Raw genomic sequence first — 24,969 nt, 5'->3', positions numbered from 1 at the left:
GGATGGGTGGACAAAGATGAGCAGGCATTGAACTGCAAAACAGCTTATTTTCTGCCCAAACGGAAATCTGGAACATAAGTCTTGAAGAGGGTTAGGTGTATCCCAAGTAAGAGCCACAGATTTGGCAGTTGCAACCGAAGAGAGGGATGTATCATTGCGGAGGGGAATGGTAAGAGTGTGCATAAGTTTATCAGGTTTCAGAGTAGCAGCTGTGTTAGTCTGTATTCGCAAAAAGAAAAGGACGACTTGTGGCACCTTAGAGACTAAAATTTACTTGAGCATAAGCTTTCGTGATGCATCCGATGAAGTGAGCTGTAGCTCACGAAAGCTTATGCTCAAATAAATTTGTTAGTCTCTAAGGTGCTATAAGTACTCCTGTTCTTTTTGCATAAGTTTATCAGTAAATGTCACTACCTTGAGCAAGATTGAGAGTTGCTGCAAGGTCGCAGGGGGCATCCATGCCCAAAATAGTCCGCTCTGCATTTGGAGCTACATAAAAGGATTGGGTCCAAAAGAATGGATTAGATTCTACAAGAACAGGATAACTTTTAAGAAAAGGAGTACTTGTGGCACCTTGGAGACTAACAAGGATAGGATAGTTTTTGTAAACCATGAGTTGTGCACCTCCTACCCCTGAAATAGTAATATACTATTTAGTAGTGGGGAGGGAGAGGTCAGTAATGGAAACAGATGCTTCTGTGTCCACAAGAATTGTGCATAGCTGGCCCCTTAGCTATGCCTGTATGTGTGGCCTCGAATTTATATCTGCATCATCAATACTGACAGGCAAGTGGGGGGCTGCTGGATCCTAGCGGGTTATGGAATTTAAAAGCCTGGCCATTTCCTCTTTGCTTAGGTGTGAGTAAGGGTTGGCAGCTGGTTGAGATACCAGTTGAGGCTGGTTGCACAGGGCTCCTCGGCTTGAGCATCCAGCTGCCCAATGTCCGATTTCCCCACATACAAAACACTGTGAGGTAGGGATCAGGACCAGATTGAAAGGGCAGTGAGATACTGCAGGGATTCAACTGGCCATGATTCTGCCCCTGACTGGGCTTTTTATCTCTTTGGCATGTCTGGCTTCGTACAGATGGATTCATAATCAAAGCCTGGGTTCACTCCCAAATTAAGATGCCTTTAAAAATGCCTGATCTGTTTTCTTTGGGTCTGCAATACCTGCATTGCTGGAATACATCTCCCACTTTCTCTCACAGTATTGAGAGGCAGGCTCGTCCTTGCCTTGTAAGCAGAACACGATCAGTCCCCAATTACCGGCTCCGTTTCCCAAGGCTTCTTGGACAGCTTCCTTAAACTCAGTGCAGGCACAGCTCATATCATTTTCAGATTCAAATTTAACAGAGGCCCAAATGCCTTTTCGGTGTCCTTCTGCAGGGATCTTGGGCCATGATAGGTCGGGGCATTTAGCTTTTGTTAAGATATGAAGATCCATGGGATGTAATGTATAGGTGGTAACCATCTGGTTTATTCTTTTCCAGAATATCAAATTTGGGTCTTTGGACTTTAAATCAGGGAGATCTTTTAGTAAGCCCCTCATTTCCTCTGTGCTGAGAGGAATGTGCTTATAACTCTGTTTTCACCTGTCCCTGACCACCGAGTGATCACTTGGAGAGGGGCCAAGGGAGCACTGGCACTTAATTTTGGGTTGGGGGGGGAGAAGGAGGAGGGGGACAATTATCTTGATCTTCCCCCATGTGTGCCAGGGTCCAATTTTGAATTTGTTTCTCAAGGTGTTTCCAATTAATTTCATTTTAGTCTTTATCAGTACCGCTGCTTGAGTCAGGGTCAATAAAATCACCCTTCTGTTGTGTGCTAGCAACAATACTCATGCAGAGGAGTTGGTTTGTTTTAGTTTTGCTTTTAAAGCCTTGTTTTCTGCTTCAAGCTCGCTCAGCTTGCGGCTGCAATCTGCCTTTTGATTCAGCTCTGATGTAAAGTGTTTCCAATTCTTGTAATTTCCTTTCATATTCGCAATACGTTATTATGATCCCTTTCCCTAACCTTCCTTTCGTCTGACCAGACCACCACAACATGCTATCCATTGTACTCGTACCCTCATTCCAAAAGCCAGCTTTTGCCATCATCTTTTGAACTTTCTCATGTTTCCCTTTCAAAAACTCAACGAGTCTCCCTCCCGTGGAGGGCATCGCTGATGTTCCCCGGAGCCACTCAATGAGTATCCCTCCGTTAGAGGGTATCACTGGTGCACCCTGGGGCACGCCAACAAGTCATTCCCCCCCCCTCCCCCCGTGGAGGGTATCATTGACGCATTCTGGGGCAATTCATAAGATGTTGTATCCCAGCTTCCTGAAACCCACTTAAGTGGTGCTTCAGGTGAGACTGACTGAGCACACCCTTGTCCTCAGTTTACTGCACCACACGCTCTGGTGCTCAGTACTTGGCGATGCAGCCTTCACCTCCAGCAATCCCTGCAGCCCAACAATCCCTGCAGCACACACCCTGGTGCTCAGTGTCTGGACACAAACACGGTCCCGTTCAGTTCTCTTGCCTGTGCATCCTATATGTGGTTCGTATTAAAAAGGGGTGCGGAGGGGTGCCTCAGGGAGTCCCAAACCAAGGTGTACGCTAGAGGTGGTAAATAGAAAGGTACTCACCTCTATCTCTGGTCATGAGAAACTCTTTGAGGATTCCCGATCACACCCTGCTCACTGCGCCAACACTGTTAGGCAAAAAGATTCTTTTCCCCAAGAATCAGGCAAGCACAGACAATACCGAAGGGGGTTTATTCACGGTACCGGGAAGACTGACAAGCAGCTTCAAAGATATGGTGCCACAGTGGCCAGTTCTATACATTCTCTTATCAATTCATTTGCATTTATCTGTACATAGAGAGACGGGCATTGTTACAAGTCAAGAGAGAATCCTTAACAAAGATAAAACTAAGAACAGTACATATGTAGAGAGGTCATCCTATTGCATGAAGCATCTATGGCTACCTTGCGGGGGAGGGATGAGTGCTTACAGATATCCGGTGGGTTGTGAAGGGAGGGTTAGCATTGTTCTAAGAATTGAGTTTTTTCTTTTTTTCAGAGTACTGCATTTTAATAGAATTACATAATGTCTTTACAAGAGGCACTTACATTTGAAATTGCCCCTTCAAGCTTAGCTTTGTTTACTATCTAGCCATTTGAAAAATAATTGTAAATGCAGTTTCAAATAGACCTGGACTTGTATAATACATGCTAATCACTACAGAATAACGTGGCCTGTGATCTTCATTTGTATTACTGGGCAGGCATAAGCTTATCAATTGTTTACAATTGTCAGTGCCTTTTGAGCTACTAAAAACATTCCTGCTTGGTCTGCAGATTTTGTCTTTGCTGTGAGCTAAATTTTAACTTTTTCCTGACAGCACCACTCAACCTGCAGCTGAGGGGGGCGGGGGGAAGAGTTTAGAGGCAGAATATAATTTCATGAATTGGAACATGCCCAGAACACAGTCCAGAGCCCCCCTTTCTGCAAAAAGTGCAAGGGGATGTGGCTGAGCACAGACTTGGCCAGAGGTCAGCTTAGTATTGCCTGAAATGATGGTAGCACAGCCACCTCCTTCTCTAACGCCTGCCTGGAAGCACTTGCTACAGGAGGAAATCAGTGCAGATCTAACCTCAAGGACTAGCTTAGCTTGTGACATCTGCCAGGGGCACAGTACAGTGCAGGAAGGGAAGTGGTTTATTTGAAGCTGTATGGAACCCAAAGGGCTGTGTTTTCCCACAGTGGCAATGAGCCTTGTACAGATGCAGCAGTCAGAAGTAGACAAACCTAAAACTTCCACCTAATGACCAACAGTGGGACCCTTGTTACTGTATCATCATGGGGCTTTCTTGAAGGGGAAAGATCAAGACCCTGCCTTCAGACTCTTAACAGGTTTAGGAATGAGGGGAAAAGGGCTCTTCAACTTGCATGTCAAACCAGCCTGTGATGATATCTCAGGGAACAAAAGAGCACCAGGAAATTACACTGATTAAACTTAGTTTAGTAAATGGCAGAAATAATCCGTTGTGCATGACAAATCCAGCCTGCTTCCCCCTCCCTCAGCGTATGGCATCACTTCCACAGTCCAGGTGAAAACCTTAGGATACCCAACCCCTATTCTCAGAGGCATAAAGCTCCCCAAACATGTGAGCTGAAGTTTCTCTGGCGTGGATGTGGTGGTGAAAGCCTGTCTAGCTGAAGAAGATTGATCGGATGCCCTTTTACTCTTGTAATTGAGTTTAGATATTAAATGCTCAAAGACATTGTAGTGGGGAGGGGCGGGGAGGAAAGCGCTAAGCAATCAGATTAAATTCAGTGGGAGGCTCCAGCCTGAGCTCCCTTTCACTACTCTTAGGACAATGAAGAGTGGAGTGTTTTCGTATAGTGTTGCGAGCAACATGTAGAAGGTTGCTGTGGAGGATTTAAAGGCAGGTACACCGAGGGCAAAGCCCAGAGGCTGTAGGATATGACCGAGCATAGGGATGGTTGCTAACAGGCACAATCAATGCTACACACACAGCAGAGAAGGGTGAATAAATAAATGTGAGACCAACACCTCTTTTAAAAGCAAGATGGGAAAGAGAAATGGACAAAGTAAAATCCTTTAGACATCCTTCACGGTGATGCCAGAAAGGGGGGAACATCTGACATTTCAAGGGGTTGAGATTTTTGAAAGTTTCATTTTGAACCCTGGGAACTGGAAATACCTTCACATTTGTGAAATTCTTCCCATCCTTCAGTCTGCTCTACTCGACCTGTTTAGCCTCCTCCCCCTGCTCTAAAAGAGCTCGAGAACTTCTAGCTCCTGGGCTGTCACTCACCCCAGCGGCATCACCATTTAAATAAACCTCACTAGGACCAGCTGGGGCAAAGCGTCTCTGGGTTCATGCTTGGCAGGGAGCAGAGACCACGAGTAACGTAGCTGTCTCTCATGCTCACTGGGCAAATCAAGGCTTCCTTGTAAAGTGTGGGTCTCACTAGGACGACTCATTGTGTGATTTAAAATGCAGTTTGCTCCAGCCTGGAGGTGACAGAGTCTCACCGTGGTCCTACAGCCATTGGGGGGCGGGGGGGGGGAATGCTGCAGCCCAGTGTGCTCTCAGCCCACCCACCACCATCTTCTAGCACAGGAAAGTTGCCCCTTGAGTCCTGGCAGTACAGCAAGGGCTTTGCTGGCACATTTTCTCTAGCAGCTGACTGGAGGCTGTGTTGTGCATTAGCCTGGCTGAGAGACCCTGCCTCACCTTAGACTCCCACTTTGAGACCATTGGGGCGCTGACAGCTAAAGGACCTAGTCTGGCAGCTCAGCGCAAGGGGGTGTCCTAGTGATCCTTGTAGTTGGGTTAACAAGCTAATAACCTGCCTGTGACAGCCTCCTAGAAGCAAAATCCAAAGTAGACAGGTCTTTTCTATAAACTTTTATTGGGATAATTACAAACCCTGAGGGGTGGGGGTGGGAGGGAGAACAGGGGAGAGAGTTGTGCTACTGTGGCTCATCTCCATGCTCTGAGGGATCCGACTCCTCACCCTTGTGCTTTTCTAGCTTTGCCATTAACTCTGCAAAAGACAAGAGGAGCAGGGGTGAGGCTCTGAACAGGCCCTTGCTTCCCAAGGGCTGCTTCTCCCCAGAGAACCATAAATAGCTCTCAGTGCCAGCTAAGGCCTCACCAGGCCAGCAGCAGCCATGGAAGGTAGATTTGGCTGTTGAGAGGTGCAGCTGGGTTGAAATGAGCCCTGGAACTGCAGCTCTGCTCTCAGGCAAGGATCCAGTACAGTGAAGGGGCTATCAAGGTGTCGGGCATGGGAAGGGCCAACTGGGAGAGGGGCTGGGACCTCCAAGAGGCAGGCTCGGGCAGACAGCTGCGATCGCTCAGGCAGGGCTAGAGGTGGGAGCAGTCGCCTCATGGCTCCTGGGTAGTCCCCAGCAGACAGAGGGAAACATGATTTCTAGGACGTTCCACCACTTCCTGCCGCAAGGTGACCCAAAGGCACGTACTGCACTGACCCTCTGGATGCTCTTGGTTACTGCGTCCAGTCAGGCTGCTCCCCTGCCCATCACGTCCCACCCAAGGCAGAAGAGGAAAACTGGATCCGGCCCATCAGAAGGTCTTCCTGGCCCTCTCTGTTGCTGAGCTCCCTGTCTGGCTCCACTTGGCCAGCTGTTCGCTGGGGAAGAGCATGCAGCTCTTGGTGCTTACAAGGAGATGGAGGCTGGAGACCAGCTCAGAGCTTTAACCCAGCGCACTAGGGCATCTGTCTTTTCCGATCGGTTTAGCAAGGGGAGTGATCCAGCCTGTGCTAAGCCAAGCCACGCCACGCCATCTGGAGAGAAGGAGACGGCTCTCCCTACTCAGTGCACTAACATCCGCCCCCGTTGGCATTAAAGAAAGGCCTGTGATCCCAGAAGGGGGCAGGGCGGGAGGGGTGAGGCACCTTTGGCTGGGTTGAAGACACCATTGGTTTGCTGGTCGCACACGTAGCAGCGCTTGGATTTGCGGTAGTGCTCCAGGGCGCAGCTCTCGCAGAAGTAGTGTCTGCACCTGCCGGAAGGGAACAAGGGGGCCAGGGTAAGTCTCCCACAAAGGACTGTGGCTGCAGGGGAGGCACCATCTCTGGGAGGCACCTGGAGATAGGAGGGCGCTGACTGCTCACTCCCTTGGGACCCCGGGGGGAACTGAGCAGCTAGCATTCTCCCCGCCCCATAGCTTGCTGCAAAGCAAGCACCTGCACCTGCAAAGGGCATTATGGCAAGGCCTGGCTGAGGGGTTGTTACAGTACAAATGCAGCAGAGGGAATGTCCCACAGCCTTAGGAACAGCTGCAGCCCTCTCGCATGAGAGCAAGGCACGAGGTGCTACACCCAAGAGATCTGCCCCTGCTCCCAGGAACTGGGTTTGCTGCTTCTGCAGCGATCTCAGGCCAGGGAGCATGACTGAGAACCGTATCCAGGAGTCCTACATGGAAGCCGGGCTGATGCTCCAGAGACCAAACCCCTGGACATGCTAACAGGACCTTGTCAAATCAGAGGAGAGGCTCCCAATCGAGGCACAAAGATCTCCCAGCTCACCACTGCTGGGATGGTAGGGTGGGATGCCCATCACAATGCTTGGATTCTATTTACAGCTCTGCCACCAAATCACTCTTTGACCTTGGGCAAGTCCTTTCACTGCCCTGTGCCTCAGTTTCCCCATGCATACAGTAGGGATAATGATGCTTATGAAGCACCGGTAAAGCATTGGGATGAAAAAAAAAATCTCAAGACTGGTGATGAAAGCCAGAATAAAACAGCTGCTGTTACAATGGGAAGTGCTTTACAATGGCAATGAATGCATTTTGGGAGCCTTGGAGGGAAGGTGCTGGAAAAACGCCAGGGAAGGGTCCAGGCAGCTAGAAACTGAAAGGCCCAGATGCAGCGTTACCCTGAGGAGGGTAATAACACTGGCCACGGAGAGTGAGGGATGGACTCAGTAAATGATCTAAAAACCAGATCGCTGTGTCCCCATCCCAGCACCAGAGTTGGCTGCTTACTTGGTAATCACAGGGTTCTTGAAGGAGCTTCTGCAGATGAAACACTTGAAGGGCAGGTCCTCATCATCGCTGCTCACCTCATAGTTTTCCTCGTCTGCGGGAGAGAAAACTAACAATTAACCACAGTCAGGCGGTAATAAAGGGGCATCCTGGCCAGCCCGCCAGAGCCCCAGCGCCGGAAGCACACAGCAGGTGGGCCTGGTCCTTGGCCAGAAATAACCCAGCTCTGGCAGCTAGGCGTCTCGGATGTCGGTAGCTTGCGTGGTAAGGAGATAAAATTAGGTCTAATGAGCGAACATGTTCGCTGCTCATCTCCCAAGGAGCAGGTTCCTCCACCTCGCCCACTCACTGCTATAAGCAGACACCAGGAGGCTGCTTTCCTAGTGTTCCTCCCAGACTAGCTGCCAGTGAACCACTCGGCTCCAAACCCAACAGCTGAACACATAACATGGAATTTTCTGCCACTGGTCAGAAGCACCACCCAGCCCGTGGCTTTGAGACGCAGCAACCGCCACCATCTGCGTGGCGTAGCGGCAAGTAATAGCACTGTTTCACGTGGGGAAATGCGTGTGAAAGTGCAGCAGCCAGAGTGCAGCTGAAAGGCAGTGAGATGGCACACCAACCCCACCCCACAAGCTAGGAGATAGCTCGCTCCTGGGCCACGAGCCACAGCAGATCAGTACCCATTTAGGGGCAAGACTACCTGGGGTGAAGTTTTCAGAAAGCACAGGATTTATCATAGCGGATCAGGCCATTAATTCTTCTTGGCCAAAGTCTGCCTCTGGCACTAGGGCATACCTGATACTTCAAAGAAAGCCTAAATCCTCTGCCTCTATCCCCCGGGAGATGAACCTGGCACACTGGGCAATGCTGCTCATGGAAGGGGTATTCATTCCAGCCCCTGTGGCGACCAGCCATCATCCTGAAGCAGCAGAGTTGTTCAGTCCTTTCTTAGTTCTCAGAACAGCAGCAATTGTTGGACATAGCGATCCAGCTGCAGGATTGGATTCCACAATCCAGCAACAGGGAGTTCCACAGTTTTGTGACCCGCTGCAATGAAGAACTATCCTTTTTATCTTTAACTTAAACGTGTGACCCACCACTTAGCATGTCATTTGAGACAGGGAAGGAGTCACTGATCACTTCTTCTTTACCCGAGAGCCCTCAGTCTAGCCCATTCTAAAATACCAGTGCTGCAAGACCTCATTAGAATGGAATTGAGGGACAGAAGGGAGAGGACTGCTATTATACCGTTGACTCCGTAGCGTCCTTCGTCCAGTTCCCGTTCAATCTGCCAGCCGTGTTTATAGTCAGAGCGGTCATGGAGGAACTTACAACTGTCTGCAGCAGGACAAACAGATAAGGAGTTAGCATTCCCTCCCACCACTCTTCAGTTACCGCCTTTTGCAAGTGGTTTATAAATGGCTGCTGTACTGCAGGGGCTACTGTGCTTTGCCCCAGAGAGGTGCCACTTATCAGCGTGCAATCCCCCGCTCCTGTTTAATGCAGGGGCGTGGCTCATGGAGACTACAGAGCCCAGTTTACATCTTGATCTGATCAATGGGGCTCCCAAGCACTGAAGCGTCACATCCAACATGTAACCCTCACCCCATCATGGCAGAACAAGGCCACAAATGGGACACACAAACACTAAGGAATGGGCGGAGCACATCCCCTCACACCTTCTCTTATTTCCCTGCCAGAGGGAGACATGCCCAAGGTTACAGAGGGACACTCAGCGGTAGAGTTGGAAATAGACTCTAGATCTCCGAGTCCCAGTCCAAAGCTGTAACCACACACCCATGCTCCATCACCCCTGTCAATAATACCCACTGAATGGACAGGTTCATCATCTTTTTATAGCACAACTTTTAATCTTATAATCATGCTGAGATCCTCCAGCTAAGATCCACCTTGTCAAGTGATTACTGTACTTCAAGTTATAGAAATCAATTGCCTTTGACTCAGCGCCTTGTGCATTTATGGCACTATATAAACAAAGAGACAGGCTGTCTGAAGTCTGTGGCCATCCTCCAGAAACGTCCTGCTTAGATCCGTAGACATCCTCTACTCATGGACTGCAAGTTCAGGTCATTAGCAATCTAAATGCTGCCGTTTGCCTCTACAAACGTTTGGCTGGGTTGACGCCACTTTGTGAGTCTGGCACAATGTCTGAAGAACTTGTGCCTGCCTGGATGTTCTTTTTAAAAAGGGGCCAGCTAGTTAGTTTGGAACTCGGGATGGGATTGGGGTGCTGCGGAAAGGGAAAGGTCCATTCACCTCCAAAGCCACAGAAGCCCGTTTCCTTGTAGTCTTTACAGATGTCGGGCTGATAGTCCCATCGCACGGTGGCCCTCAGGTGCTCCGGCGCTCGGATCGGGCCTTTCCTGAAAGGGGCGGAAGAATGCTTAGAACGGGTGCATGTGAGATGCCGACAGTCAGGTTCTGATTTGAATCGCTCTTCAAAAGAAGAGTAGCATTGGTGAAAGGGGCCTGCTTGCTACACTGGAGACTGACACCCCGTCGCCAGAACAGACACATTTCTGCTGCCCATGCTGCAAGCTTCTCCACACGCTGCCCGGACACCATGGCTCCCCGATCTAAAAAAGTCAGGTCACCTACCTGACCATTCCCGAGGAGGCGTTCCCCATCGATGTATCTTTGGGCTTCACGTACTTTTGATAGTTATTGATCCCCCGGTAAATTTTATCATCCTCCTTCCCTCGTAGCTCCTATATAGGGAGAGCAAGAAAACAGGGAAGAGAGCTCCATTTTCCAGTCTCCTAGATCTGCTTCCCAACCCCACCAGCCCCCAACCTTCTCTGCTATCCATCCTCCCCCGCAATTCCCTTCTCAGAGCACGAGGGATGGCCATGAAAGGTAGGAGATGCCCATTGTAACCACAGAAAGGGATTTTTACTTGGCTTGTCAAACTTAGGGAAAATAAAGCTTCCCCCCACTTCCATTTTTCAAAATCAGTGGGTGAATTTGGTGCTCCTGGAAGAAAGGCGTGGAACAGGACTGGCTGCCCACCACAGCTCTGTCAATGCACCTCAATCCTGACCCGCAGCCCCCTGCTATCCCAGCCCTGGGCTCCCCACACCCAGCTCTGCCAGTGCACCTCACTCCTGACCTGCAGCCCCCACTGCTATCTCAGCCCTAACACATTCTCACACACCCCTCTGCCAGCACACCTGCAGAACCCTGTTATTCCAGTCAGTTCTGCCAAAGCTGCTTCGGCCTGATTTGCAGCATCCCTTGTTCCAGGCTTAGACCTCTCAACCACAGGTCCCATGTAAATGACCAGGTACCTGTGGCTAATCTGCTTCTGACTGCTTGCAATAAGCAGGTCGATTTGAACCCGGGCCCTTCTCCCCTACTAACCTCTTACCCCCACCCCACACACACTTCAACTGGGAAGCAGCCCCTCAGCCCCCAGCAAACCCTAGACAATGAGAAGACAGGATAAAGTGCATGACTAAACAGACGAACATATCTCCCTCCGCAGAGCTCTGGCTTTACATGTCACGGCTGACTGACCTCCTGGATTTTCTGGCTGCGCTCAAAGATGGCCTGGGCATCTCTCTCCTTCTCAGTGTCCAGCTCATACACAGCCGTCGCTCCCATGTCCTCCGGACCTACAGGTTTCTGAAATGCAACAAGCACATTTCCCCATTCACAGTCAAGAGAAGACTCCCCCGGTGCAGAAAGCTGCTCAGATCCTGCCGTCAGGAGCACAGGATAAATGCACGGCGCTGAAGGAATGGGGACTCTCTCAAAACTGGGTGACTGAGCAACAAAATAGCAGATGAAATTTAATGTTGATAAATGCGAAGTAATGCACATTGGAAAACATAATCCCAACCATACATATACAATGATGGGGTCTAAATTAGCTGGTACCACTCAAGAAAGAGATCTTGGAGTCATTGTGAATAGTTCTCTGAAAACACCCCCTCAATGTGCAGCGGCAGTTAAAAAAGCGAACAGAATCCTGGGAATAATTAAGAAAGGGATAGATAATAGGACAGAAAATATCATGTTGCCTCTATATAAATCCCTGGTACGCCCACATCTTGAAAACTGTGTGCAGATGTGGTCGCCCCATCTCAAAAAAGATATATTGGAACTGGAAATGGTTCAGAAAAGAGCAACAAAAATGATGAGGGGTCTGGAACGGCTGCCGTATGAGGAGAGATTAATAAGACTGGGACTTTTCAGCTTGGAAAAGAGATGGCTGAGGGGAGATATGATTGAGGTCTATAAAATCATGACTGGTGTAGAGAAAGTAGATAAGGAAATGTTGTTTACTACTTCTCATAACACAAGAACTAGGGGTCACCAAATGAAATTAATAGGCAGCAGGTTTAAAACAAATAAAAGGAAGCATTTCTTCACACAATACACAGTTAACCAATGGAACTCCTTGCCAGAGGATGTTGTGAAGGCCAAGACCATAACAGGGTTCAAAAAAGAACTAGATAAATTAATGGAAGATAGGTCTATCAATGGTGTCCCTAGCCTCTGTTTGCCAGAGGCTGGGAATTGGCGACAGGGGATGGATCACTTGATGATTACCTGTTCTGTTCATTCCCTCTGGAGCATCTGGCATTGGCCACAGCTGCAAGACAGGATACTGGGCTAGATGGATCCTTGGTCTGACCCAGTAGGGCCATTCTTATGTTCTTATGACAGTCACTTTCCACTGATACCAGTTGGTTGCTTATTGCACTTCACTCTGGTACCTTGACAATGAACCTAACCAGATTGGTGTCACTTTGTGTTTACAGCCCATTTCACTTCCTGCTTCTTTAACATCTCGGTCCTTCTATCACACCTCGCACTCATTCATGGATTTTTTTCCCGAAGATAGGGAAGCATTTACCCCTATTTTGCAAGGGGACGAATAGCAGAGCTAGGTCTCTTAATTCAGTGCCCTAACCACTAAACCATGCTTCCTACAAAGGCTGTTGTCTGGATTTCTAACCCAGCTGTGGGAGGTTTACCATTTAATTTAGTTAATACATCTGTTTTTTTAATATCGTGAAAACATTTCTATTAATACTGGCCTTCATCAACAGTCCCACAGTGCAGAGACTTAAGTACAATTATATCCCGGGGGGAGTTTCCCGGCCTCTGATTACAAATAAACTGAGCTCTGGAGTTTCCTGCAGATGAACATAAAGCCACATTCTTCTCTAGCTCCTCCCACTTTCTGCTGGGGGGTGTGAAACTGACAGCCGCAGACCTTTCCCTGACAGCCAAGTGGTGAATAATAATCGCAGCCCTGAGCTCGTCACAAGGCACTGTACAAACATGAACTAATAGATCCTTGCAACCCCTGTGGGAGGCAGCTCAGCACTATCCCTGTTTTACAGAGGAGGAAATGGGGGCACAGAGAAGGGAAGTGAGCAGGAATGTGTGTCAAAGCCAAGATCTGTACCACTTCTTGCCTTGAAGAAGAGCTCCGTGTAGCTTGAAAGCCTGTCACTTTCACCAATGGAAGCTGGTCCAATTACCTCACCCTCCTTGTCGCTCTAATATCCTGGGACCAACACAGCTACCACAACATGGCAAGCATTAAAAAAGTCTGTTTGCATTACTAGCACCTCCTCAGATTAATTAAACTAGATCCAATTGATTTCCCATACGAGGAGGCTGTTCCTTTTAGGCTTTTGTTCAGCTCAGGGCAGTTAAACTAGATAGGGCAATGGCTGCTTCTCCTGCACTAAACCTTGCTGTTGGGATCTCCAATACTAAAGAAAAGTCTATGTTACTAGCAAAAAGGGCTTTAGTGATCTTTATTTGGGAAGACAGTCAAAATTTCTACACCAATAAGGATTTGTAGACACATACACATCTCTTTTTGTAATTGCATGGTTAGGGCATTGGACTGAGCATCAGGACTCCTGGGTTCTGTTTCCCACTCTGCCACTGACTTGCTGTGTGACCCTAGGAAAGTTATTTCTCCTCTCTGTTCCTCACTTTCCCGATCAGCAGAATGGGGATAAAGTTACTGACCCTCTTATAAAGTTCTTTGAGTTCCTTGCTCCAGTGGTTGGGGTGTTAGCCTAGGACAATGAAGATCTGGGTTCAATTCCCTGCTCCACCACAGACTTCCTGTGTGACCCTGGGCAAGTCACTTAGCCACCTTGTGCCTCAGCTCCCCATCTGTACAATGGGGATAATAGCACTGCTTTTCCTCATGGGAGTGTTGTAAGGATAGATCCATTAAAGACTGGGAGGCACTCAAATACTATGGTGATGGGGACCAGATAAGATAGACGTTAGAGAGAGAGAGAAAAGCACCAGATGGACACTAAATAGAGTTTCAAAAACAAAACCTGATCCTGGGGCCAATCATAAAACCAACCAAACACACTCTCTGGCCTCTGTTATGCAGACTAAGTGATCTAATTGTCCCTTCTGGCCCCTTTCAAAGCCATGTGCTCCACTGTGCTTACCGCCGATCTCGTTGATTTGTAAGCGACCCCGATTCCTTGCGACTTCCCCTCATCATCACTGCTGCTTGCCCCATACGAGGTCTTCTCTTTACCACTTTTCCTGGTCTGAAAGATGGGAGGGCAAATATCTGAAGAACTGAGAAAGATCCACCACCAGCAACACCCGGACACGTTCCCCATCACATGTTGGCCAGAGATAGTGCTGCAGCCCAGGAAGGCAAACCAGTGGAGTTGTCGAAATCAGGGCCCATATAGACACAGCACTGGTTTAATGCAGCCACCTCTGGGCTGGAAGGAAGGCGGAGCAAAACACCTTTGGTTCTCCTAGACCAAGAGAGGGGCACCACAAAGTTAAATTCTTGTGTTAAGAGAACCAAGTGATAGGTTTAATTTGGATCTGTGGGCCTGCAATGTTAGAACCACTCATTTCCCTCAATCTACAGTGCATCTCCAATGGGTAACAATAGGAGGTCTGTGAAAAGATCAAGGGAGCCATAGCACCCATACACAATAATGAAAGCTATATCTACATTACAGACTTCTGCCAACATGCTTCTGTCAATCAAGGGTGTGATCCCTGACCCTTATAGCAGTGCCGGCAGAAGCCCTAGTGTAGATGCCGCTATTCAGGCCAAACTGCATTGGTGCTGGTATAATTTTTTTTCAGTTGGAGTGGGGTGGGGGTGAAATAAGCTATACTGGTAAAAGAGAGAGCTGTGTTGATATAAGCTGCAAATAACTAGAAGCTCTTTGCTGGTATAGTATACCAGTACAGTTATATGGGCAAAGCACTACTGGTGTAGTCCTGGCCTAAATTTTCAGTTACTAAAGTTACTGTGGCATACTGCATCACTCTGGGTAAAAGTCACATGGGGCACTTTTAGATCTCCCAGTTACTGCTCTTTGTTGGTCATTTTCATACACATTTACCCAACCTGTGCATTTGCACAGCTAGATTTGTAAAATCGGGTCATTTAGGTGTCCTCATTAGGCTTTAAGAGATATTATGCCCTTGAGAGGAGATGGAAAGTTCACCTCTCTCGCAGTGGGGCATTGGCCGAGGATGCCTGCAGAGCCCGAAAGACAATTCTGCACGAGTTACTGTCTGGTCACATTTGAAAAGATTTTCCCACAACCAGAAGGGCCCCAAAACATAGGGTGGTGGTTTGTTTTTTGTTTTTAAGTGAAAATCTGAATTCTGCATAATCTGAATCTGTCATGGGCCCAGATAAATCTTATAAACTGGCTGGATCCACTCCAGAGGAGCGTATGGCACCGCCATGGCTAGGCGAGGATGCTGGCGGGCAGTCTCGTGGTGCTGGTGGGCAGCGCCTTCTGCGGATCTCCCTCAAGGACTTCCTGGGCCCGAGCGTGGGAACCCATCCCGCCTCGCGCTCCACGGGGAGGCCTGTTACACATGGAGTGGGATGCCGCGACTATACAATGCGTGGAGCTGGGCCTCTCTGCGATGGGCTCCGTCACCTTCTGGATCATGGGGTTGTGGGTTTCCCGCCGCCTCTCCTTCCTGACCACCGTGCTCCCCTCATCGCTGCTGCTCCCTGCAGAGCAAAAGAGGCCATCAGCTGGAGGAGCAGGAGAAGCCAGGCCAGGTCTTCGGCCCATTCCCTCCCCCCAAGGAGCGCTCCCCACATGCCAGGCCCTGGGCTCTTGGGGGCCACACAGCCTGCATGGGGGCTGGGCACCAGGCTGCAGGGGGATCCGGCCCCTTCTCGGGGCGAGGCTGGCTCAGCTCCCAGCACAGTGCGCCCCCCCCCCCAGGCCCATCTATTCTGTCTGGGCTCCCCCACCTGCCAGGAGAGTGGCACGGTCCAGACCCCTCCCCCCCTAATATTCGGGCAACCCAGAACCATCCCCCAGTGACAATGGGACAGTCCAGAAATGCTTCCCACTGATAGCGGGACACCCCCTCCTCCCGTCTCATTGGGCCTGCCCAGAAACCCTCCCCGAAGATAATGGGCCAGCCCAGCGCCCACCCCCGCGGTACAAATGGTATGGCCCGGAATCCCTCCGTGATAATGGCTCCGAAACACACACTCCTCCCCTCCCCCCGAACAATGGCACGGTCCGGAGCGGGGCTCGGCCCCTCCCCCAGCCTCACCCTGCTCCTGGTCGCCGCCCGGGCGTTTGCGCCGCCCCCTGCCGGCCGCCGGGCCCCGCTTCTTGAACAGGAAGCTGCAGACTGGGGTCTCCTCCGCCATCTTCCGCCGTCAACGAGACGGGCCAGGCCGGGCCGCGGAGAGAGGGACCCACCGGCGCCAACGAGATTGGCCGGGCTGGAGGAAAGGGAGCGGCCGGCAGCAGCGCCGCACGGTGCCCCCTAGCGGCGGGGAGGAGCAACCGCAACCTCCACCGCCCGCTCGCCTTGTTCGGGAGCGGAGCAGTGCCCGCAGGGAGGGGGGAGCAGGTGCAAGGAGCAAGAAGCTCCCCAGGGAGGGGAGGGGGAAGCTGGGGCCCCGGGGGGCAGGAGCTCCCCAGGGAGGGGAGGGGGAAGCTGGGGCCCCGGGGGGCAGGAGCTCCCCAGGGAGGGGAGGGGGAAGCTGGGGCCCCGGGGGGCAGGAGCTCCCCGGGGAGGGAAGGGGAGGGGGAAGCTGGGGCCCCGGGGGAGGGGAGGGGGAAGCTGGGGCCCCGGGGGGCAGGAGCTCCCAGGGAGGGGAGGGGGAAGCTGGGGCCCCGGGGGGCAGGAGCTCCCAGGGAGGGGAGGGGGAAGCTGGGGCCCCGGGGGGCAGGAGCTCCCAGGGAGGGGAGGGGGAAGCTGGGGCCCCGGGGGGCAGGAGCTCCCCGGGGAGGGAAGGGGGAAGCTGGGGCCCCGGGGGGCAGGAGCTCCCCGGGGAGGGAAGGGGAGGGGGAAGCTGGGGCCCTGGGGGAGGGACTTTCACCTCCCAGGGGCTGCCCCGGAGGGGGCAGGTTCCCCACCCAGCACCGGGTGGGTCTGGCGCAGCCCCCCGTGGAGGCTCTAATTCAGTTTGTGGCTCCTGGGGGCGTTAATGAGCCTAGCCCAAGGGGCCAGGCTGGGAAATGCCCCCCCCATCCCACCTCCGCAGGTGAGAGTGGCTGGTGCAAGCCATGTGTGCCATGAGGAGGTGGCCTCCTTCCCGCTGAAGGCAAAGCACCTCCATGGTTCCAGGGCCGCTCTCTTCTGAATGAGGGAAAGCCACTTGGGGCCACGAAAGATCCCCTGGCGCTTCTAGGTACAGTGCTGGGTGTTAGCCGGGCTGTCCTGGCCAAATGCCACCTCTGGCTATTACATCCCGCCCCCCTGTAGGTACAGTACAGCAGGCCAATTCCCAGCTGCTGCGCCCTGTGAGACAGCTGCCACATCCCAGCCTCCAGGTGCCTGCGTTCCCATCTCGGTGTCTGGGTTGGTAAAGCTCTTTGCGGTCCCTGGATGAAAGGTGCTAAAAGAAGGGATTATTATAGGCTACACAGAGTCAGTAGCAGCTGTTTCTGAATATTAAGAACACTGCTGTTTTCCAGCCTGCCAAATGCATGCGAGGAGGCATGTGTATCACGATGCCTGCAGCATCTGAGAGGTTAATTCCTCCTCCTTGCACCTGTGTCTCATCTCCACCACCCTCTCTTCTCTGTGCATTGCCTCACTTCCTGTGAATGGAAAGCCTCAACAATGCAAATCACTTGGTTCCTGTTCTTGAGTTGCTCAAGCAAGAGTGTGGCTGGCAGCATGGGGTGCCATTCTCAAGTATAGAGGATTTAGTGTCTTTGGTAGAGGATTTATTGATGATCCTGGATGGCTCAAAGTATTGGGAGAGGGGTGGGTTATAGTTCCTTTGTCTCTGGGTCAGGAGTAACTAAGGTGATAGCCTGATATTATCAGGTCCATCCCGATATTATGGGCTTTGTCTTATATAGGATCCTATTACCCACCCTAATTACTCCCCCACGTCCGGATTTTTCACACATGCTATCTGTGTTACCTAGAAGTAACCAAAAGTCTTTCTCTTCTTTGGTGTCCTGTGTGAAATAAATTGGTGCATTCTGCTAAGAGCAGATGTAACACTGACAGACCCCAGTCTTTGGTGTGCGGGATCAAACCGGGGACCTCTGGAGCTTAGTGCATGAGCCTCTACCACATGAGCTAAAAGCCAACCGGCTGTTAGCTAAGGCTGTAGAGCAGCCTCATTAATTGCTCTCTAAGTGGTCTTGGTGCCACTAGATGGGACAGAACACCACACCCAGAAGGTGTGTGGGTTACATGGACAGGTGTCCGAATTGTACCAGCCGTCCTGTTGGCAGCAGAAAGGACAGAAGCTCATTTCTAGAGGTGTTGATTCTCATTTCTAGAGGTGATGCCCAGTTTTAAGGTATATTAGTGCCCAGTATGAGAGAGATTGGAAACACTCACTTGACATTGTGTGGTCAGGTGCTCTGTAAACAGCCGTCAAATACAGCTCTGCCAATGCACCTCAATCCTGGTCTGCAATGATCTCTGTTATTCTAGTCCAGAGCCACCACAGCTCTGCCAAGGCACATAGTTCTTATCTGCAGTATCCATTGCTATTCCAGCCCCAAGGCCTCTGCCAGGCATCTCATTCTGATCTACAGCATACCCGGATACTCCAGTCATGAGCTTTTACTCAGTTCAGCCGATGCACCTCACTTCTCCCTCTCTGGTACTTATACGGTCCCACCACTGTAATATCTGAGCAGAACCCTCCTGAACTTTTCTGATGTTGTGTTGTGGATCATGCCCGCTAAGGACTATAAAAAGGGCTAGATTCTAATGTCAGTTATGCAGGCATCCTCTGGAGTAACCTCTGTTGATGGACTAATATAAAACAGAGAGGAATCTTGCATGGTCTCTTACAATATGTGTTAACTACTTATGCCAAACTGTTCCATTTTGTATTTAGCTGTGACACTTTGAGTATCTTTCCCAGACCTGAAGAACAGCTCTGTGTAGTCTGAAAGCTTGTCTCTTTCTCCCACAGAGGTTGGACCAATAAAAGATATCACCTCATCTATCATGTCTCTGTAGGAACCCCAGAATCCTTTTCCATTTTGTTCTCAGACAGATTTACACTTGGTTCTTTAGAAAACTCAGTTCGGTTCCCCACTGAGGCTTGGCCTCAGTCCCCTCTCTTTTAACAAGACTGAATCCTTTCCTCCTGGCCTTGTTTTGATGTAATAAAATGTGTATGAATCTGGCCTTGTCGCTGTTCAGAAAGCGCAGCGTGTTCCATCTAACTGATGTTACGGGCTTTAGCTATTTAGGGATTGAGCAGGTTTCTGATCAAACAATGGGCTGCCTGGGACCATCTGTCGCTCCCTGGTTCTTCCTTTTATTGTCCTCCTGTAATCATCAAGCAGGTCCGTGTTCCGTAATTTCATCCCCACTAGCAACAAAGCCAGATAATGTGCTCAGATGCGCTGGTTTGTGGCACTCCTGGCCTGGGAGTGGGGGGTGAGTATTGTCTCAGTGAGGGTCTGAAGGACGGGGCTCGCAAGAGCAACCTCTAAGAATGGCTGTTCCCAGGAGAGTTGTACCTACTGCTGGCAGCCTGCCTGAGCTCTGGCTTCCTCAGTGGGGCTGGGGAAAGCAAACGGCAGGGCTACGGATTCTCTCAGTCTTGCGTGTATATGCACACCCGCACACACCCCCCCCAAGCACAACAAACTAAATGGCACAAATTCATGCAAATAAATATGCCAACACAAACTCTCAGGGAAAAGGAGGGCACATGAAAACGAGTGGCCCAGGGGCTGGTAATTTCTGCTTGGAAGCTGTATGACCCCCTCGAAAGCTCGCACCACCACCAGCAGCCAGCTTCTGAAGGGGCCACAATAAAAAGAGGAGAAACACAATCCAAATCTCCCTCCTCCACCCCCCCCCCCGTTTACATACACACCTGTTGACCTGATGAAATCTCTCTCTGACCTCTGGGTGGAACTGTGGCGGCTCCAAGCCTGCTTGATTTCCCCAATATGACCACAGGGGCGAGCAGATAGGGGGAAGGGGAGGAGACAATCACAGGACAAACTGGTACAAAGGAGCAAAAGTGAAGAACGCATCCCCTGGGTTACCTTGTTCCCTCCTCCCCTGTGGTTGGACCAGCTTGAGTAGAGATCAGGATGCTTGTTGGCCAATAACAGTGACGAGAGTGTAAGCACCATCAAACCCAGGCCTATCCAAACTGTATTAACCCTCTGCACCCAAGGATCTTATGAACATTCATTGACCTTTATGTTCTACTCCCGTTTTTCTGCTGGAGAAACTGAGGCACAGAGAGATGTGACAGGGTCACACCAATGAGTCAGTGGCAGAGCCAGGAATAGAACCCAGGAGTCCTGGCTCTGTTCCGTGTTCTCTGTCTCTCCTGGAAGCCACAACACAGCAGAAAGCTGGCTCTGGCCCGGGTGGGAGCTGGCTCTGGCCAGGGTGGAGAGTTGTCTGACCAGCACCAGTCCCATCGCATGGATGTTTATGGTGTCCGTCCTGCTGGGGAGGGGAAGATGCTGGGGCCGGACAGTATCAGGAAGGCAGAAGTGTGTGCAGGTGAATGTGGGATTTACACACGCTCCCCCCCCCCCCGGTCCTCCCAGCTCTGCTGTTGAGCATGCACCAGCGCTGGCGCCTTGCTCGTCACCATAGCAACAAGTAATAGAGCATCATTCTGGAGCTTTGTTGGGTGCGGTGGAGGCTGAGATGGAAGAATGAGCCTTGCTGGGGCTGCGAGAGGAGGGCAGGAACCACGAATTGCCATGGGGCACGAGAATCCAGCCTGGGATCCCCGTGAAGGGAAAAAAGGCCAGGTTACCAAGCACTCGAGGATGCCCTGTGTAACAGGGGAGGAGATGCTGAATGCCTTTTATTGTACATGCAGCAGGGCTACTCAATCCCTTTTATTTTAGCTGGGTAGCTAAGGCTCCTTCACCCCAATTCCTGCCGAGGCACCTAATTTCCTGATTTGGAGCCTTTCCTCTGCTATTGTGGTCCTTCCCCCAATCCTCCCTGCCCCCACTTCAATTCTGACTTGCAACCCCACCCTGCTGTCAGAGACCTGAGTGAGCCCCCCACAACATGTCTCCCTGGAGCACCCCCCCGACTCCTTTAACAGTGGAAAAGGAAGGGTGTCCTGGCATAGAGGGATGTGGAGCAGAGCATGGGGGTGGGCTGCTACGCTTTCTAGCTAAGGTCCTTCCCACACAGATGATATAAATGCGGACCCACGCTGCCCTTTGTGCATTCATTCACTCAGCCTGAGAACAGCCAGCACCCGGAGATCAGATTAATGAGCTGAGGAGGGTCCCGTTGTCTAGAATGCTCCTGGCCTTTTGGGGCCACAGTGTAACACAGGAGATCTGGGTTCTAGTCCTGGCTCTGCCACTGGCCTGCCAGGGGGCTTTGGGCAAGTCCCTTCCCCTCTCTGTGCATCTGTAAAACGGCGCTAATGATACTGGCCTCTTTTGTAAAGTGCTTTGAGATCAATTGATGAAACATGCTGTGTAAGAGCCTGGTATTTTTATTTATTAATTGGTTTCCATGTCTCAGTCATGTAGGATGGCTCAGGGTGAAAAAATGGACACCCCTAGCACATGGCTGTGGTATGACTCACGCCGGTGGCTATGCTTCCAGCTTCCTAACACAAAACCTAAACCACTGCCCACAAATTGACCTGGCCAAGTAGTAAAACACACCCAAATACACACACGTCTCCTGTACAGAGCCCTCCTGTACCGAAGCCAAGGGGCCTGATTCTTCATTGCCCTGCACCTTTTGTCATCACTTATACAGCGCAATGGGAGCCCAAAATGCTACAGAAGGGTAACAATTTACACTCTCACACTGGTGCAAACAATGACACAAGGTTCAGGGCAGCTCTGGAACTTCCTTAGTCTGCCTTGTATTGGGTGTCTGTCAGGAACGGCTCTCAGAGGCTTTCTGATCAAACAGCTGCTTCTTTCTTTTCAGAACAGTTCCTTCTGCTGCGCTCAGTTCTCACCCTGAGGTGGGGCCATGCCCTGGAGACTGGGTTTGCTGCTTTGGCTGTTTTTCGATGCTGGTGTGTGCGTGGGAGATATGCTTCCTCTCTAAGCACCTAAGCAAAGTTGCTTGCATTCTGGATGTCCTCAAGAACCATAGACTCTCTGTGTGACCTTGCGTATGACTCACTGCATTTGTAAACCAAGGCTCAGACTCAGGTTTGACCCCAATCCTCCCTACCATCCACACACAACACTTTCTAACTTTGGTCAGCAAGCCTTTTGGACCTGGTCCTCGGACCCATCAGGGGATGGGCCCTAGGATGCACATCCAAGCCCAGTCATTTTGCAGTGTTGGTGCAGGTCAAGCTGCAGACCCGAGTCAGAAGGTCTGTGTAGTGCAATGTGGGAGACCCGGGTTGACAATGCAGTGCGGATGCTCAAGCCTGGGCTCGGAAACACCGAGTCCACAAGCCCCGGTCCCACAGACCCAGGTTAACAATGCAGTGCAGACCTACTCTCTGTGCCTCATTTCCCCATCTGTACCATGGGATAGCAGCACTGCCTTGCCTCACGGTTGTGATGGGGATCCGTATATTAAAGATTGTGAGGTGCCTGGGTAGCAGGGTCACAGGGTTCAGAGAAGTACCATGGATAGAGTTTTGTTTCGGTGTTTTCTATTCCTCCTGCAGGGGACTCCCTCAGCAGTGGGTCTGACTTCACCTTGGTGTGGGTGGCTGCTATAGCTGTGACCTTTGCCACTTGCTAGACAATTTCTATTTGAAATCCAGCCTTCTCTCTCACTTACTCCGCTTGGCGTTGTTGTATTTCTTCTGTTCTAGTTTCCTGGTATTTGTTTCTTTTCTAACTACTTCAGGCTGATTGTCTTTTGCTCCAGAAGCATATTAGATGTTGGTAGTAAGGGTTTTGTCCTTCTGGCCATGAGTTTCTGAAATTTTGATACCAATAAAACATCATGGGGAGTGTTGTGATATTTGAACAATGCTAAAGAGAGATGCCTCGAATCCACTAGGGTTGGGTGGGGGGCGTATTCAAGGATGAAATCCTGGTTCCACTAAAGTCAACAGGAGTGTTACCATTGGCGTCAATGAGACCAGGATTTCAGCCCCCAGCCTTTGCTATTTGTGTTGACTTTCCCACCAACTCATCTGGCTGTGTAGTGAGGCTGTACCTGAACTGATCTAGCCAAGGGAATTGCTGAATTGAGTCATTTGGGAAGTGTGGGGCATTTTCTGGTATGAACTTATCTAGAATCCCCTGATGAGCAAATGGTACATTGCTACTCAGTCTGATTTGCAACAACTCAGTTGCATTTAAAAAAAAAAAGGCATAGTAGTCACTAGTAAGAGACCTAAAGAGTATCTTTCCCATTTTTTTCCAATAGATCTGCACCAGATTTGGACCAGGGGCAACAAGGAATCTCACGTGCTTTCAGTGGTTCTTTTCCATGGTGTTTCCTGTGTTCATTGTAGATTTCACACTCGGATATCTTCTCTTTCGTGGCAGCATTCACGACATAATGAGGCATCTCCAGCTCTGTTCTTACTTCTCACTACCCAGATGGGCACTGGATTATGCATAGTATTTCTGAACTTCTGTTGTGCGGACTTTATTATAGTGATCATATTCTTAACCAAGTAATGTAGTGTCTGTATTTGCTCAGCAACGTCTAATTTTACCATCCAGTCAAGTTCAGCTGTGTCAGTGATAATGGAACTTTATGTATGCAGTGTTATTGTAGCTGAGTTGTTCCCAGGATATTAGAGAGACTAGAGACAAGGTGAATGAGGTAATATTTTTTATTGGACCAGTATCTGTTGGTGAGAGAGACAAACTTAGGAGCTTACGCAGAGCTCTTCTTCGGGTCTGGGAAACATACTCACAGTGTCACAGCTAAAGGGGGAACAGATTGTTAGTATAACTTGTTAACACATATTTCAAGGGATCATTCAAGGTGAAGTGGCCGTTAATGCCCCTGTAGTCATAGAGGGGAAGGATGGGACCTTATGTAATACATGTCTTTTAGGCCATACAGTGGGATCTGTATCTGTATCAGTGTGATGTATTATTTTGTTATTACATCCCAGACCATTAAACACCTCTGGAAATTCATTCATGTTTTTTGCATTTTGTTCTGTAGACAAATTCTGCACCTGTTAGGTCACCTGGATGCATTTGCAGATGGATGTTTCATCTAAACACACCAGGGACTTCCTGCATGGCATCAAACTGTACTTAAATGGTATGTGTCCTCATACAGATCGATCATTGTAACCGTGCTACTATGTAGGCTCCTTTGGGGACCATTATGTGAAACAAGCTTCGTTTTTATCACTAGTTCTTTACTGGGGTTCTTAATACATTTACAAAGCAAAACTCCACAACAGGTTGGTGTGTGACACTGGAAAGAAGTGAAAAAAGTGCGAATTTCAAAAGAGCTGTTGGACCTGAGCGCAGCTGAGTCATAGACTTTCTGGGTGCCCTTGGGCAAATCACTTAGTCTCTCAGTGCCTCAGCATAGAGGGGTGATAATAATGCTTCCTGTCTTCACGGGGAGGTCGTGAAAGTGAACGAATTAAAGACTGTGAGGTGCTCAGACACGCCGGAGATGGGCAGCAGTAAGCACCTTTGATGGATGCCTTCTCTGATCCTTAGGAAGGGAGCGTGTCTGCTGTGAACCTTAGGGGGAGGGATCTCTCAAGGCAATGCATCAACCCCCTGGCTGTGCCTGTGGTCCCCCAATCCCTACAAGCTTTAGCAAGCCTTGGAGCTTGGGAATGGAGCTATGGGAAGGAGGGAACTTCTGGGGGTGGGGGCTGCCATGAGGGGTCAGGGGGGCCGCAATGAGCAGAGAGATGAAGTGAACTGTAGCTCACGAAAGCTTATGCTCTAATAAATTTGTTAGTCTCTAAGGTGCCACAAGTACTCCTTTTCTTTTTGCGAATACAGACTAACACGGCTGCTACTCTGAAACCTGTGCCCCATAGTGT

The 24,969-nt window shown here is 50.2% G+C and overlaps 1 protein-coding gene across 4 annotated transcripts; it reads right to left on the bottom strand.

The window, feature by feature from the left end:
* Positions 1-5,413: 5,413 nt before the first annotated feature.
* On the bottom strand, positions 5,414-16,396 carry LOC119849130 (E3 ubiquitin-protein ligase RNF113A-like). Of its 4 annotated transcripts, XM_038385858.2 has the most exons (10): positions 16,119-16,383; positions 15,482-15,558; positions 14,000-14,104; positions 11,076-11,183; positions 10,158-10,267; positions 9,816-9,922; positions 8,787-8,876; positions 7,536-7,629; positions 6,442-6,548; positions 5,414-5,565 (listed from the first exon to the last, which is right to left on the bottom strand). In XM_038385858.2, exons 1-10 carry the CDS (start codon positions 16,216-16,218, stop codon positions 5,492-5,494), a joined length of 972 nt encoding a protein of 323 aa, XP_038241786.1. In that variant the 5' UTR covers positions 16,219-16,383; the 3' UTR covers positions 5,414-5,491. The 4 variants fall into 4 exon arrangements, 3 of the variants coding, with proteins under 3 accessions (XP_038241786.1, XP_043359302.1, XP_043359303.1); XM_043503367.1 differs by lacking the exon at positions 16,119-16,383 and having other exon boundaries at positions 14,000-14,323; XR_006277256.1 differs by lacking the exon at positions 5,414-5,565 and having other exon boundaries at positions 6,442-6,690; positions 7,233-7,629; positions 16,119-16,388.
* Between the last annotated feature and the right edge of the window lie 8,573 nt (positions 16,397-24,969).

Source organism: Dermochelys coriacea, chromosome 27 (assembly GCF_009764565.3).
Source record: "Dermochelys coriacea isolate rDerCor1 chromosome 27, rDerCor1.pri.v4, whole genome shotgun sequence".
Classification (NCBI taxonomy): Eukaryota; Metazoa; Chordata; order Testudines; family Dermochelyidae; genus Dermochelys; species Dermochelys coriacea.
This window is presented reverse-complemented; position numbering and strand designations above follow the sequence as displayed.

What these genes read in the sequence shown, in the direction of transcription:
- LOC119849130 (XM_038385858.2), bottom strand. Translation starts at nt 16,218, where the DNA reads ATGGCGGAGGAGACCCCAGTCTGCAGCTTCCTGTTCAAGAAGCGGGGC. An exon ending in GGGCGGCGACCAGGAGCAGG is followed by an intron (nt 15,559 to 16,118) that starts GTGAGGCTGGGG and finishes TTTGCTCTGCAG; the next exon opens with GGAGCAGCAGCGATGAGGGG. An exon ending in GGGCTTCTGTGGCTTTGGAG is followed by an intron (nt 8,877 to 9,815) that starts GTGAATGGACCT and finishes GTCCTGCTGCAG; the next exon opens with ACAGTTGTAAGTTCCTCCAT.